The sequence below is a fragment of the Drosophila miranda genome (genome assembly GCF_003369915.1).
Source record: "Drosophila miranda strain MSH22 chromosome Y unlocalized genomic scaffold, D.miranda_PacBio2.1 Contig_Y1_pilon, whole genome shotgun sequence".
NCBI lineage: Eukaryota > Metazoa > Arthropoda > Insecta > Diptera > Drosophilidae > Drosophila > Drosophila miranda.
Window position 1 is genome coordinate 10,495,223 of NW_022881603.1, and position 13,333 is coordinate 10,508,555.

Consider the following 13,333-nt stretch of genomic DNA (forward strand, 5'->3'; position numbering starts at 1 on the left):
TTATTGCGTTTTGCGTAAAAAGAGGTTTTAGCGGAAAAGGTCAAACAAATAAAACTGAAGTGTGTAATCACTCCTATTGCTCAATATCGATCTTCGCAAGATCGCAATTCTATAATATCCTTTTCCCTAGGGTATGCAGAATGTTGCCATTTTGCGTGAAATTCTGCTCTTTTTTTCTCGGCACATGAGTCTGGCCCATACAAATTGAATGTTATCTTTATTTTGTGCAGTGTATAATTTAGATAGTATTGAAGCTATCGATACAGTAAATACCTCTCTCTAATTTGCGCACCACAAACAGCGAGTTCTGTGTTTCTGAAATTTTTACTTGAAAAATTTAAATATCAAAATTGTAAACTTTTAATAGCACGGTTTTATTATATGTTCTTCTTTCTTGATCGGCGTATTCGAATGAATGTGTGTTGGCATATCGATACTTGTCGATGACAAGTATCGATATATCGAGTACATTGGTATTTCTTATAATACTATCGATGAGTAAATCTTAAACTAATATTCAAATCTTATAAACTAATATTCATATCTTACATTCGGGCAACCTGACTACAGATCGCCCACGATCTACACACTAAGGCATACAGTTGGTTAAACATTTCTTATTCGGTATTGTCTTACTTAACATACTATTTCATCGATTAACAACATGAGACCATGGTTTTATCCTTGCACTCTACCCAGGGTTTAAGCCTTGCTGGTTCTAATATACTTCGGAATGGCATTTGCGTCAACTGACAGTCCTCAATGTCGACAACCTCATAACGATCATTATCCAATACTCTATTGATCCTGTACGGTCCTCGATACTTTGGTGCGAACTTCTTATTGATCCCCGGTGTTGTGTCCACATGCCGGACTGCTACATAGTCACCAGGTTCATACTTTAATGGGGCTCTATGTTTATGGGCATACATCTTCTCATTTCTTTTCTGCGACAACCGTATGTTCTCACTTGCTATTTCTCTTATAGTTTCCAACTCTCTAAGTTCTGACGGTAACTTCTCCTCTAGGTATTCGGTTAATTCATCTACAACGGGTCCTTTCTGGGGTATTCCAAATAACAATGTGCTAGGTGTCTTTTTCGTACTGCTGTTAACGGAGTTATTAATGGCGTGCTCTACCTTGCTCATCAACCTATACCAATCGGCTTGCTCAAGGGGCTCTGACAGTTTTCCTAACATAGGAGTAAGAACAGGATTCACCCGCTCCACTTGGCCATTCGCCTGCGGTGCACCTGTAGCTACCTTAATGTGCTCTATCCCTCTCTCCTGCAGAAAACTAGAGAACTCTAACGAGGTGGAACAGGTCCCACGATCTGATATTATCCTAGTAGGGCGACTTTTTATTTATTTATTAAATTAACAAATTAACAAATTATCTGTTAATAATGGTACTTAGTTACTAAAGGCAGAAAAAGTTAAGTTAAAAGTTAGCTAAATTTAAATGATTATAAATATTGCATGCAATTAGTTTAAGAGACAGTTCAGGGGATAGGGTTAGACAGAGGGAGTTATAATTATGGCATAAAACCCTAAAAGGTTCATGATCAGCATAATTAGACCTACATATGGGTAGACGGATAGGCCTAAAAGTACGGGTAGGTCTGGATGGAACGGCCAAGTCAATCTGACCCAAGAGAGTTTGGGAGTCAACAGTCCCAAGAAGGAGCTTGTGCACGAACATTACGCCATTGCATATTCTGCGATGGTGCAACGACGGCAGGTCAATAAGATTTAGCCTAGACCGGTAGGGTGGCAAGATTCTACCCGAGTCCCAGTTAAAGTTCCGAAGGGCAAAAATTAAAAATTGCTTTTGCACGGATTCAATAACAGCCTGGTGCTCTTTATACTGCGGGCTCCACACACAAGAACAATACTCCAATATAGGACGTACTAACGAGATGTACAATTGTTTCGTAACGTACGGGTCGTCAAACTCCTTGGACCAACGCTTGATGAACGCTAAAACACCCTTAGCTTTATTTACAGTTGCAGCTATATGGGTGTTGAAACACATCTTATGATCAAAAAGGACTCCGAGGTCATTTGAACTCGAAATTCGCTCAAGGACATGATTTCCTAGAACATATGAGACAAAATGAGGAACGCGACGGTAAAATGTCATAAGTTTGCATTTGGAAAGGTTCAGAAAAAGAAGATTAGTTGAACACCACAATAGTAGTTCACTTAGATCAAGTTGAAGGCGTGTGTGCAAATACCAATCAGAGTAAGAAAGACAGATTTTGACATCATCAGCATACATTAGTGTAGTAGAGTATGTTATAACTTGAGGAAGGTCGTTCACAAATAAAATAAACAGAAGCGGGCCCAGATGACTTCCCTGTGGCACACCTGAAGTAACATTAACAGTATTTGACAACACGTTAGAAAACAAAACACGTTGAGTACGGTTAGAGAGATAGGACAAAATCCAATCTAGAAGATTCGTTGGGAACCCTAATAAGGAGAGCTTTTGAATAAGCAGAGCATGGTTCACAGAATCGAATGCCTTGCTGAAGTCCGTAAAAACTACATCCGTCTGCAAACCAATTTGAAAACCACGGTGGATTAGGTTAGAAAACTCAAGAAGGTTAGTCGATGTTGAACGATGTCTGAAAAAACCGTGTTGCGACGGAGATATCAAGCTGCAACAAAGATGTTGCAGTTGCCGGGTGACCAGGAACTCAAGAAGCTTCGGGATGGCGGAAAGCTTTGCGATACCACGATAGTTTTCAATGTTTGATCTTGAACCTTTTTTGTGAAGCGGAATGATGTAGGACTCATTCCAAATTACTGGGAGACAAGACTGTGCCAAGGAGAGGTTGAAGAGAAAGGTCAAGGGTTTGCAAAGGGACTGGGCACAGTGTTTTAAGATGCAACTTGGTACCTTATCTGGACCCGCAGAAAACGATATGTCCATAGATGACAAACCTTCAAGAACAACGCTTTCCTCGAAAAAGGGCAGAAAAATACTGTTAGCTTGAGGTAGCTGGTACGGATACGGAGTGGATGCGTTGTAAATATGAGACGAGTACGTTGTTTGGAAAAAGTTAGCGAATAAATTTGCAATACCAACAGCAGAAGCTTCTGTTTTGTTCTGGTAATGAAGGGACGGAGGAAAAACGTTTGACTTGCGCTTAGAATTAACGAACGAATAGAATTTTTTAGGATCACTACGAAAATTACTACTACATTGTGAAAGGTAATGATTATAACACTGACTATTGACGGCAAGGAACAGAGAGCGAGCGGAGGAGTATAGAGCTAAGGCCAACGTGGAGCCCGACTTCTGGTACTTTTTATAGAGCCGGGATTTATTATTTTTTAAGTATGACAAATACTTGGAGAACCAGGGAGGCTTGGACGATACAGGTACAGTGATATCTGGAACAAACGTATTAAGGGCGGAGTAAATAGAACTATAAAACGAGTTAACAGTTGCATCTATGTTCGGTAATGAATAAAGAAACGACCAATCAACACGCGAGAGATGTAGATCTAAATCAATAAAGTTTGTTTTGCGAAAACACTTTATGTGACAAGGAGCCATGGAACTGTCAGCACCTCCAGATTGTGTACACTCCAGTGATATCAACAAAGTTGGATGGTAAGGATCTTCAGGGAGAGATATTGGGCTTGCTCTAGATACAGTAGCAAGAGAACCATCGTTAACAAAAACGAGGTCAAGAAGTCTGTCCCTAATGTTTTTAACGGCATTAATTTGGACGAGGGAAATATCCGTTAGCCCATTGATAAAGTCATTATGGCAATTGGGAAACAACAGGTTAGCGTCATTACAAGGCAGCCAAGAAAGAAATGGGAGGTTAAAGTCCCCCATGACAATAATTCGATCATTGCACCCTAATGTAGAAACAACATTATTAATTGCTGAAAGGTGGTGTAAGTAAAGCTCAGCATCAGACCTGGGAGGAATGTAAGAGCAGGTTAAATAGAAAAATGCGGAGCCAACACGAACTTTGACTGCAACAAATTCAATTCCATGAATGTTATTGAATGGGAATAACTCAGATGAGAAAACAGATTTAACTGCAATCAGAACCCCACCTGCAAAAGATGGGCGGTCCATTCTATAAATAGTGTAACTATCAATGAAAATTTCGTGATCATTGACAGAGGAGTTAAGCCAGGTTTCGGTAAACGCGATGGCATCGAAATCAAAGGACGCGCTATTAGTATGAATTTGACGCAACTTTCCCAGCAAACTGCGAACGTTCTGATAGTGCATGGAAAAATAGTACATCAGTTTTTTGGAGCATGTTCGGTAATTCTTGGATTCGAGTTCGAATCTTTGAGAAGGAACTCATGCACAATTGTATGCTCAGGCCATATTGACGGTTCTAGAGAACAGGATAGTAAAGAATCAGGGAGAAGAATTTTAAATGATGATATGTTGCGCTTATGTTTAAATGAAAATTTAGTCACAACTATATCAACAGGCGAAGTGTTAAGTTTAGTGGCAAGATGTTGTTTAACATCCTCCGTTGTAGCCTCAGGAATAAGACGAGAAACAAATATTGCTTTCCGAGGGACCACTGCTTTAAGTTGAAGTCCCGAGCGAGATCGAGATGGTGGAGCCACACCTAAAAGAGATCTCGGTACAAGGGCAGAGGAATTGGCAGCAATGGCTGTAGCAGGAATTGGAGTAGGAATTGCAGCAGGAATTGGAGCAGGAATTGGAGCAGGAATTGGCAAGACGTCGTCAGCAACCAGCACACGCGCAATAGGAGCACTCACCGCGTCAGAAGTGACGGCCACAGAAACTGCAGGGATGGGATTGATGCTGTTGGGGAGTTGGGTGCTCGAAGGAAGCACATTGCTCGGTGTAAAAAAAAAAAAAAAAATCAAAATATTTACTTAAGGCATCCTTCGCTTCCCGCGTGCTGGTACTATTAACCGGGAACAATTTGACAAACTTAGTGAATGCATCTATTACCACAAGGAGGTGTTTTCGCTTAGATCTAATACTCGGCAACGGACCCAAATGATCAACATGTAGGGTATGAAAAGGAACACACGACTTAGGGATACTATGGAGCGTTCTGTTATGGATTGTTTTAGGCATCGAGTGTAGTATACACGGTAGACAGTTTCTGATGAACCTTCCCACTTTACTTCTCATTGACGGAAACCAGTAGGTCCTCAAAAGGTCACTCACGCACTTCTCTGCGGCCAGATGTCCTAGTTTTTCGTGTGACCGCCTTATCAACTGCTCTTCCATACACATTGGTACATAGAAACATAGTTTGTTTTCACAACTCCTCTTGTAAACAATACCATCTATCATTTTAAAATCTACTTCAATTCCATCCTCTAGCATTTTTCGAATCCTAACTACTTCCTTGTCTCGCATCTGTTCTGTTCGCAATATCAAATCAACAGCGTCTGGCGTTGCACCTACTACCCCAACTATCAATGATTTTAGTAATCTTTCCTCCTGAAACTCTAACTTGTCCCTCTCTACTGTATCCTCAACACATTTTTTCTCTTTATCTGAATTCCTACTACTAATGTACTTTACTCCCCCCACCACATCGTTAACGCTTCCTCTACATTGGCTCAAATCTCTAATTTCAATCTTCCATCCATCCTCTTCCCTATATTCACTATTCTCTATGTTATCTCTACAATCACCACCAAGGTTCTCTCTATCATCAGACTTCCACCTATTTCCCAATCTACTTCCTACTGCACTTGATTCTCCACACTCAATCTCAGGGTTCTGTACGGTACTACTACGCTCTCTATTGATATTTAATTCTCTACACTTAATCACAGGGTTCTCTACGGTACCTCTATGCTCACTACCAGTGTTGTCTCTACTTACATTATTCCTTGTATATTGCTTTCTACTCTCATCTTTTTCTAAATTAGACTTTTCTAAACCGTATTTGACTCTATAACCATGCTCTAACATATTCGTCACTTGATCTTGTCTGCTCAGCGCATCAACGTGCGCCATACTGGCCCCAGGTCTGTGCATAATGGAGTAATCATAGTTCTCTAACTCTAGGGACCACCGTGCTATCTTAGGACTAATTGACTTTCTGGTTAACGTCTGTACTAACGAATTACAATCCGTGATTATTTTGAAGGACCTAGCTCCAAATATGCTCTAAAACGCCTCAATGCATAAATTTTATCCAATGTCTCTAGTTCGAAACTATGATAACGTGATTCTCTTTCTGTTGTTTTGCCGGAATAATAGGACAGAGGGTGCATCTTCCCATCATCTTGTCTTTGCATCAGTATTGCGCCATAACCGTATGAACTTGCGTCTGTATGTAATTCCGTTTCTCTATTTGGGCTAAAAATGGCTAATACCGGAGGATTTGCCAACGCATTCTTAAGAGTTTCAAACGTCTTCACCTGTTCTCTATTCATGGGAAACGGACCACCTTCTTTTAACAACTGCACCAAGGGCTTAGCTGTCGTCGCAAATGACAACATGAAACGTCGAAAATACGAAAAGAATCCCAAGCATGAGTGCAGTGCTTTTACATTTTGAGGTATTTTTTCAAGGCCTCAATATGGGAATCACTAGGAACTATTCCGTTTTGATTAACTTTATACCCCAGGAAATCGATGTTTCGATTGACAAACCTACACTTTTTTAGATTTATCTCTAAATTTTGCTCGCTAAACCGAATGCATAGTCTTTTTAATATATCCATGTGTTCTTCAACTGTTTTAGTCGCTACTAATATATCATCCATGTACACTACAATGCTTTTGTTCCTAATAAAGTCTCTCAAGAGCTCCGAAATAAATCTCTGAAAAATAGCGGATCCATTTTTTAACCCAAAGGGCATTCTCAAGTACTCATACTGTCCGGTGTCACAAACGATGTATACGGAACTGATTTTTCTTCTACGCCTATTTGATGATACCCACTTTTCAAATCTATAATGGAAAAACAGCACTTGTTTTCTAAAAACTCAAGACAGTCCTCAATAAGGGGCAATGGGAAATTATCTTTAACAATTCGTTTGTTCAGACCACGGTAATCGACACACATTCGAAGTTCTCCTGATTTTTTTTTTACTAGGACCAACGGGGAAGCATAAGGAGACTCACTATGACGGATTACTTTCTTTTCTAACAGATCATCTACTATTTCAGCTACTTTCTCTCTCTCATGGTAGGATAAACGACGCGGAGTACAATGAAATGGTGTTGTTTCTGTTACACGAATCTGCATCTGATACTTTGGTGGTGCTTTAAAGTCAAATTCTTTGTGTAAATAGTATGTCTTAATAACTTCCCTACACTTTTCTGCAAGAGTGAGGCCAAATGCGAAACCTACGTTAATATGTTCCTCTTCATCAATCTCTACCGACGCACAAAAGTTACTGAATTCGTCGCCTTGATTCATATTCTCGATGGCCATTTTGTCTCATTCCTTGAGTTTTCTTGTGTCTGATTTTTAAATGAATTAGAACGTTTGATTAGCTCGCTTCTTTCTGATTGATTACCATCTAACTCATCATATAGTCTTATGTTAATATTATTTTTACGTTCGGTGAATAAAGACGCGCAGGTTAAACTAATAGCTTTTTGCTTTAACGAACTTAATGATGTGTGTTGCTTCGCATTGATATTTTTCTTATGAACTAATTTTACTTCAATAACTTTAAGGGCATTGCGTCCCAACAATACCGGCAAAGGCAGCATGTTATCATCTACGATGTTTAATAAAACGATATATTTCTTTGTGCAAAATTCAATATGGCACTTAAATTTTCCCCATACGGGAATTGGTTGTCCCCCTAGTCCATAGTATTTCCTAACTTCATTATAGGCTTCAACTATAGCCGACTTCGGTATCAAAGACTTATGAATAAAACTTACAGGGCTACCTGTATCAAATAGACTAAAAATACTGACGCCTCTTTGTTCACCAAACGGAAGTCATAAAGTGATTAACAGCCGCTAAATCGTCGTTGTTTTTTTCTCCTGGTCGCTCCTCATCTTGAACTGCAGCTACCCTAGTGGCCATCTTTCGTTTCGGGCACTGCGAATATAGGTGGCTGGTACTCCAACAGTTAAAACATGCCCCATCCGGTCTCTTTGGCTGACTGAATTCCTTCATAACGTGCACAAATTGCCGACAGTTGTAGCAACGCATTGCGCCACCACCTTGCTGCTGCCCAACTGCCATACTCACATTTAGTTTTCCCTTTGTCATACCTTCGCTACGAATTGCTACGACGCCAGGAGCTGACCTTATCATAGGTGACCATCTTGTCACGCAACTCGTTGAGTGTGCTGCAATATAGCATGGATGCTGCCATGCCCGTCTTGTCCTGCAGTCCCTCTACGATGAATTTGACCACATCGCTCGTGGCCATGTCTGCTTGCGACGCTATGCTGCACATTGCGACGAAATATTGCAATGCGCTTTCATTATTTGCAATTTTCCGTGCCTCCAGTCGCTTTCCAATGTCCCACGCTGTCACTTTCTGCTCAAAGACGTTGAGCAATTCTGCTCGCATCAATTGCCAAGTCAAAGGCGCCACATGGTCGATGTACGCCTTCGCCGATCCGCCTAGCAGCCGCTTCGCTAATATCCAGCATTTGGACTCGGATACACCATGGAAATTCATAATGTCCTCAAAGTTACTTATCCAACTGGTTACAGCCTGGTCGTCATCTCCAGAAAATGGACGCATCAACGCCTCAATGTGTGTCAAGTCGATGCAATCTCTCGGCGTTTCCAACTCCATAGCCTCTTTCTCCGTTTTCAATATGCTTAATTTGAGATCAGCTAAGCGCTTGCGAGAAACGTACAATTGTTCCAACTGCTGCAAACGGCGCGATTCTTCTTCGTAATCATCTGATCGCATGGTCAATTTCGAACAAGCGTTGTCTTGTCGCGGCATGAATGCTTCTTCAGCCTTCTGCACATTTTCACCATATTCTTCTGGCGCCGCTTTTACTGCGTGTTGTGCACTACGGTTGTCTCTATCTATCTCGCGCTCAACCGGGACTGCAAAAATGTCTGCCTGCATAGTCTCGTCTGCGTTTGGCGCCGTATTTCCTAGCTCATGCGTGTCTTCCATGATTTTTTTCACTGCTGTACGTAATTGGTGTATGTTGGCATCTTGATCAAAATATACGTTATGTCGCTACGCAATATGTCGCTAAGTTCACTTTTGGTTTTCGCTCTTATGTCTGCATTGTTCATCGCAGAGTTTTTTTTTTTTTTTTTTGGTCAAACCCCACACCTGATATGTAAACTTTTAATAGCACGGTTTTATTATATGTTCTTCTTTCTTGATCGGCGTATTCGAATGAATGTGTGTTGGCATATCGATACTTGTCGAGGACAAGTATCGATATATCGAGTACATTGGTATTTCTTATAATACTATCGATGAGTAAATCTTAAACTAATATTCAAATCTTATAAACTAATATTCATATCTTACAAAATGTTGGGCCGCAGCAGTGTCATTGCACGCAACTTCTCGCAATCTATGGTCCGCTTCAGCGGCCATGGTGGCGTTCCCGGCGAGGTGAGAACATGAATTCAATAAAATCCATCGGTTACATAATTTTCGGAAAATCAATCATCGGAAAATTCTCATTGAATTCCAGAATCTGCCCTTCGGCCTGACAAACAAGTACAGGATCACCGCCCTGTTTACCATCGGCTGTGTTCTGGGCTTCGGCTCCCCCTTCCTGATCGTCAGACACCAACTGCTGAAGAAGTAGGGCGCTCCCCAGTGGCCGTCGCGCAGCCAGCAGCAGCAACAAATGTAAGGTTAGTTGTTTCAACTGCAAAAAATTCGCTAAAATATGTGTTCTTCCAGATGTAAGATGCTTTGAAGGTCCAGCCAGGCGGTGCAGTGTGTTACAGCTTAAATTTAAGTGGAAAGTGGAAACGGAGTAAAGTTGCCTTAAACTGTAAACCAAGCGGATACATTTTTTCTTTAGCCTTAAGTAGTAGGCCTGGCCTTTTGCTCTCGACGCTTGTCATTTGGCAGACGCTTCAAATAATAGTTAGTGCTCGTCAGCAAGCAGTCGTCTTTTTCATAAAAACTAAACGTTTAAAGTTTGTAAAAACAAGAAATTTTATCATGTGGTCCACACTGCGTACCTCGGTGCGCAATATATGCAATCCGTTGAGTCGCTCTTGCCATCACGGCTATCCTGGCGGTTGTCCGGGTGCTGTAAGTAGGAAGGGTTTCTGTGTTTATCCGAATTTTCTACAAGCCTGGCTGCCCATAGAATTTGCCCTGGTCGAAGGGAATGCATAGCCCGATGCGATTCACAATATTCTGGGTTGTTATTGGCACTGTGGGCTTTGGTGCTCCATGGCTGGTTGTGCGTCACCAGATGCTCCGTAACACAGGTGGACCTCCACCGGAACCGTAAGTACTACCAGATCGAAATAAACAACTACTAAACATTTGTGTTGCAGCAAACCGGAGTAGAAAAAGATGAAGAAACGAACAACAAATTGCCCATAGAACACACATCAAACAGTCTGCCTAACTAAAACTCCATAAAATTATACCACTTAAGTTTTACATTCATCGTGCAGCGAATAAAACCACACAAGACTTTTATGGAGGTTATGCACATTAATTTGATTTATATTGTATCTAGTTGTTTAGCACTGGCGTAGTCTATACAATATATATATTAGTTTTATTTGAAAGTTCAGTACGGATCAGCGCCGGCCATTGGCAAGCATAACACAGTGGTGATGATCGTGGAAATTCGTTAGTGGAATTGACTAGGATAACTACATCTCTACAGCTCCTCCTTTTCGCCAAAGTCGTATTCATCCTGTACGGGCGCCTCGTCACAGTACTTGGCCTGCTCTGAGCAGATTTTAATGTCCAAATCCTTGCCCAGTTCCTCGGCTTGGAATGCCTTCAGGAAGATTTCATCATTGTCCTCCAGGACCTCGTTGCAAAAGTGGCCCAGGCTCTTGTTGAGATCACCGTCTTGCACGAAATCGACCAACGATGATTCAGGATTCATCTGACCATTGACTATCATCTTCAGCAGTGTGAATTTGCCGTTGCTCTTGTAGGTGGCCTTCAGGTAGTCATCCATTTTTTCACCTGCCAGGAAGGAATTGAATCATTAGTTGTTGCAAAGACTTGATGTGCTGGCACTTACAGATCTTCTCCATAAGTTCGGTGAGGAACATCTCAGACTTGATCAAGCGTACACGCTTGCTCACCGAATTGCCCTTGGCATCCAAACGGAAGCCACTCACATCGACCTTCTTATTGGCATCCTCCTTGGCAATGGCTTCTTCCAGCTCTATCACCGTGGCCTTGCAAACTGCAAATAACAGATAGGGTCGATTTAGGAGAGTACTAACAGGTCCGAATCAGCCTGTTGCTGCCTCTTACCGTGGCACTTGACTTCCTTCGAGGTAAAACTGTAACCTTGCGCCAGCACCACCAGGCAGCACAATACCAGAGCCTTTGTCAGCATGTTTTAGAACTATTTAACAATAATTTAATTAAAGGAGAATAAAAGTAGCTCCTGGGACACGTCAGCACAGCGCGAGCGGTTTGAAAATGCGCGAACAGATAATGTCTGCTCTGGGATATACGACTTTAGAGCTACGTGGACTATGTGGCTCCAATTACTCTAATCAGCAGTGTATTTAAATATGCTGTGGGCGGAGAGAGGGTGGCGCGACGCGACAGAAAGTCTAGTAAACAATAAATAATTCGAGTACAATGTTTGTGACACTAAGCAGCAGTGTGACCGACCCTCAGAAATATATCGACATATACCGTCTCTTTTTAAAAATATACCGTAAATATACTGACGAAGTCAAGTTCTGTTATACATATTTCTCGTTTTTGATGTTCCGTTCAATATTACTAGCTATATAGAATATTTAGCCATGCCCACATAATTTTTTCTGATTAGTGAATCAACTTTCTATTTAACTGGTGTATTCTTAATACTTGCTTTTATTGCATTTTGCGTAAAGGAGGTTTTAGCGAAATAAGTCAAACAAAAAACAAGTAGCGACATAGGTCAATCAAGACAAACGAAAAAGGAAATTGCTCAATTTTGATAATCCATTGAATAATGCTGACTAAGTAAATCTCTCAGCAATGCCCACATAGTTTTATCCCATTTATGAATAAATTTTCTACAAGATTGTGTAACAGATAACGAAGCAGGAGGCTAGGATCTGAAACGGTAGACGAGCAGATGGAGGGTATGATCGAGATCCATGCACGCGTTGCTGCCGGTCTCATGGTTAGTCGGGTAGAGTGGGGGTGGGGTAGGGAGAGATCGCGTCACGAGCTCGAGCATTAGGAGCAAAGTCAATAACAATAAGTTTCGCGTGCGGTTCAAGGTTCAGACGGAAGAAATTTACAGAGAAATGACAGTGTAGGGAGATGAGTCAGCGGAACTAATTCGAGCGGGAGTTGCTTGCGGTGTCATTGCAACTCGGTATGCCCACCCTTCCTTGATCGCACCGGTCCAAATAGGCTGAGAAATGGGTAACGATCCCTAAAATAAACGCTCTACTTCTGCTAGGTTACGTCATCTCGGCCCCACATGATCCTTAATAACGGCAACAATTAACGGGAATTCATTACAAACAGTTTATTCATTAAACTTTCCTACAAGCTCTCATGGCCGCTAAGAGGGTAGATATATATAGTGACATATCCATAATTCCCCACATCCCATACACATTATGTTTATGTACAATTCATCCACCCCATCCACGCAAGTAACAGGACCCCACTCAAGAATCAATAACTGTTTCTTCCCATACTCCAAGCTAGGGCCCCCCATAATATAAACAATGGACCACATTGTTTCATCAACATTAGAATCACGCCCCTCTCGAGAAATCGATTCTTTAGAATCACGCCACTCATGAGGACCAATCAAAGCTAGACATAAAACCAAGGATTATCACATTCCTAGCTCCGTCATGTAATGCAACACCGATCGCCAGCAGTGGATGCCTTTCATCAAAGCCGACGCATCCCCAAATATCGATCCAGGCACGTACGCCACCGACACGAAGATGCAGCCGAGGAAAGCAACGCCCGAAGCCAGAGTCGGGAGTTCCAAGAGAAGGGCTCATGGAAACTAGCCAGCAGCAGAGAGAGATCAGTTCCGTTTGAGAAAAGCAGACGTAAAGTTAAGTCGGCGAATTCAACCAATCTTGTGACATAAAGAAATTAAGTACTAAAAATAAAATCTTTTTTAAAAACTAAATTTCGAGTTGCGGATATTTAACTGGCGCAGTCGGTAGGATTTCGTTTGAAATTAACTCCTATATTTCGGTA

At 41.5% G+C, this 13,333-nt stretch overlaps 3 protein-coding genes across 4 annotated transcripts; 2 read left to right on the plus strand and 1 right to left on the minus strand.

The window, feature by feature from the left end:
- Positions 1-262: 262 nt before the first annotated feature.
- Positions 263-9,949, plus strand: LOC117190752 (cytochrome c oxidase subunit 7C, mitochondrial-like). 2 transcript variants are annotated; one of them, XM_033395816.1, is made up of 4 exons: positions 263-349; positions 9,470-9,553; positions 9,636-9,801; positions 9,851-9,949. In XM_033395816.1, exons 2-3 carry the CDS (start codon positions 9,470-9,472, stop codon positions 9,750-9,752), a joined length of 201 nt encoding a protein of 66 aa, XP_033251707.1. In that variant the 5' UTR covers positions 263-349; the 3' UTR covers positions 9,753-9,801; positions 9,851-9,949. The 2 variants fall into 2 exon arrangements, with proteins under 2 accessions (XP_033251707.1, XP_033251706.1); XM_033395815.1 differs by having other exon boundaries at positions 9,636-9,796.
- A 110-nt stretch (positions 9,950-10,059) lies between these two features.
- Positions 10,060-10,628, plus strand: LOC108157985. Its single transcript, XM_033395814.1, has 3 exons — positions 10,060-10,210; positions 10,269-10,411; positions 10,462-10,628. Exons 1-3 carry the CDS (start codon positions 10,118-10,120, stop codon positions 10,472-10,474), a joined length of 249 nt encoding a protein of 82 aa, XP_033251705.1. The 5' UTR covers positions 10,060-10,117; the 3' UTR covers positions 10,475-10,628.
- A 16-nt stretch (positions 10,629-10,644) lies between these two features.
- On the minus strand, positions 10,645-11,747 carry LOC108158870 (protein seele). The gene is made up of 3 exons (XM_017291610.2): positions 11,411-11,747; positions 11,172-11,339; positions 10,645-11,113 (listed from the first exon to the last, which is right to left on the minus strand). Exons 1-3 carry the CDS (start codon positions 11,493-11,495, stop codon positions 10,797-10,799), a joined length of 570 nt encoding a protein of 189 aa, XP_017147099.1. The 5' UTR covers positions 11,496-11,747; the 3' UTR covers positions 10,645-10,796.
- Positions 11,748-13,333: the final 1,586 nt, after the last annotated feature.

Excerpts from the sequence above, each read along its gene's own strand:
- LOC117190752 (XM_033395816.1), top strand. The coding sequence starts at position 9,470 with ATGTTGGGCCGCAGCAGTGTCATTGCACGCAACTTCTCGCAATCTATG. Across the intron at positions 9,554-9,635 it reads ATGGTGGCGTTCCCGGCGAG|AATCTGCCCTTCGGCCTGAC; the intron begins GTGAGAACATGA and ends ATTGAATTCCAG.
- LOC108157985 (XM_033395814.1), top strand. The coding sequence starts at position 10,118 with ATGTGGTCCACACTGCGTACCTCGGTGCGCAATATATGCAATCCGTTG. Across the intron at positions 10,211-10,268 it reads CTGGCGGTTGTCCGGGTGCT|AATTTGCCCTGGTCGAAGGG; the intron begins GTAAGTAGGAAG and ends GGCTGCCCATAG.
- LOC108158870 (XM_017291610.2), bottom strand. The coding sequence starts at position 11,495 with ATGCTGACAAAGGCTCTGGTATTGTGCTGCCTGGTGGTGCTGGCGCAA. Across the intron at positions 11,340-11,410 it reads GAAGGAAGTCAAGTGCCACG|TTTGCAAGGCCACGGTGATA; the intron begins GTAAGAGGCAGC and ends TGTTATTTGCAG. Across the intron at positions 11,114-11,171 it reads CGAACTTATGGAGAAGATCT|GTGAAAAAATGGATGACTAC; the intron begins GTAAGTGCCAGC and ends CCTTCCTGGCAG.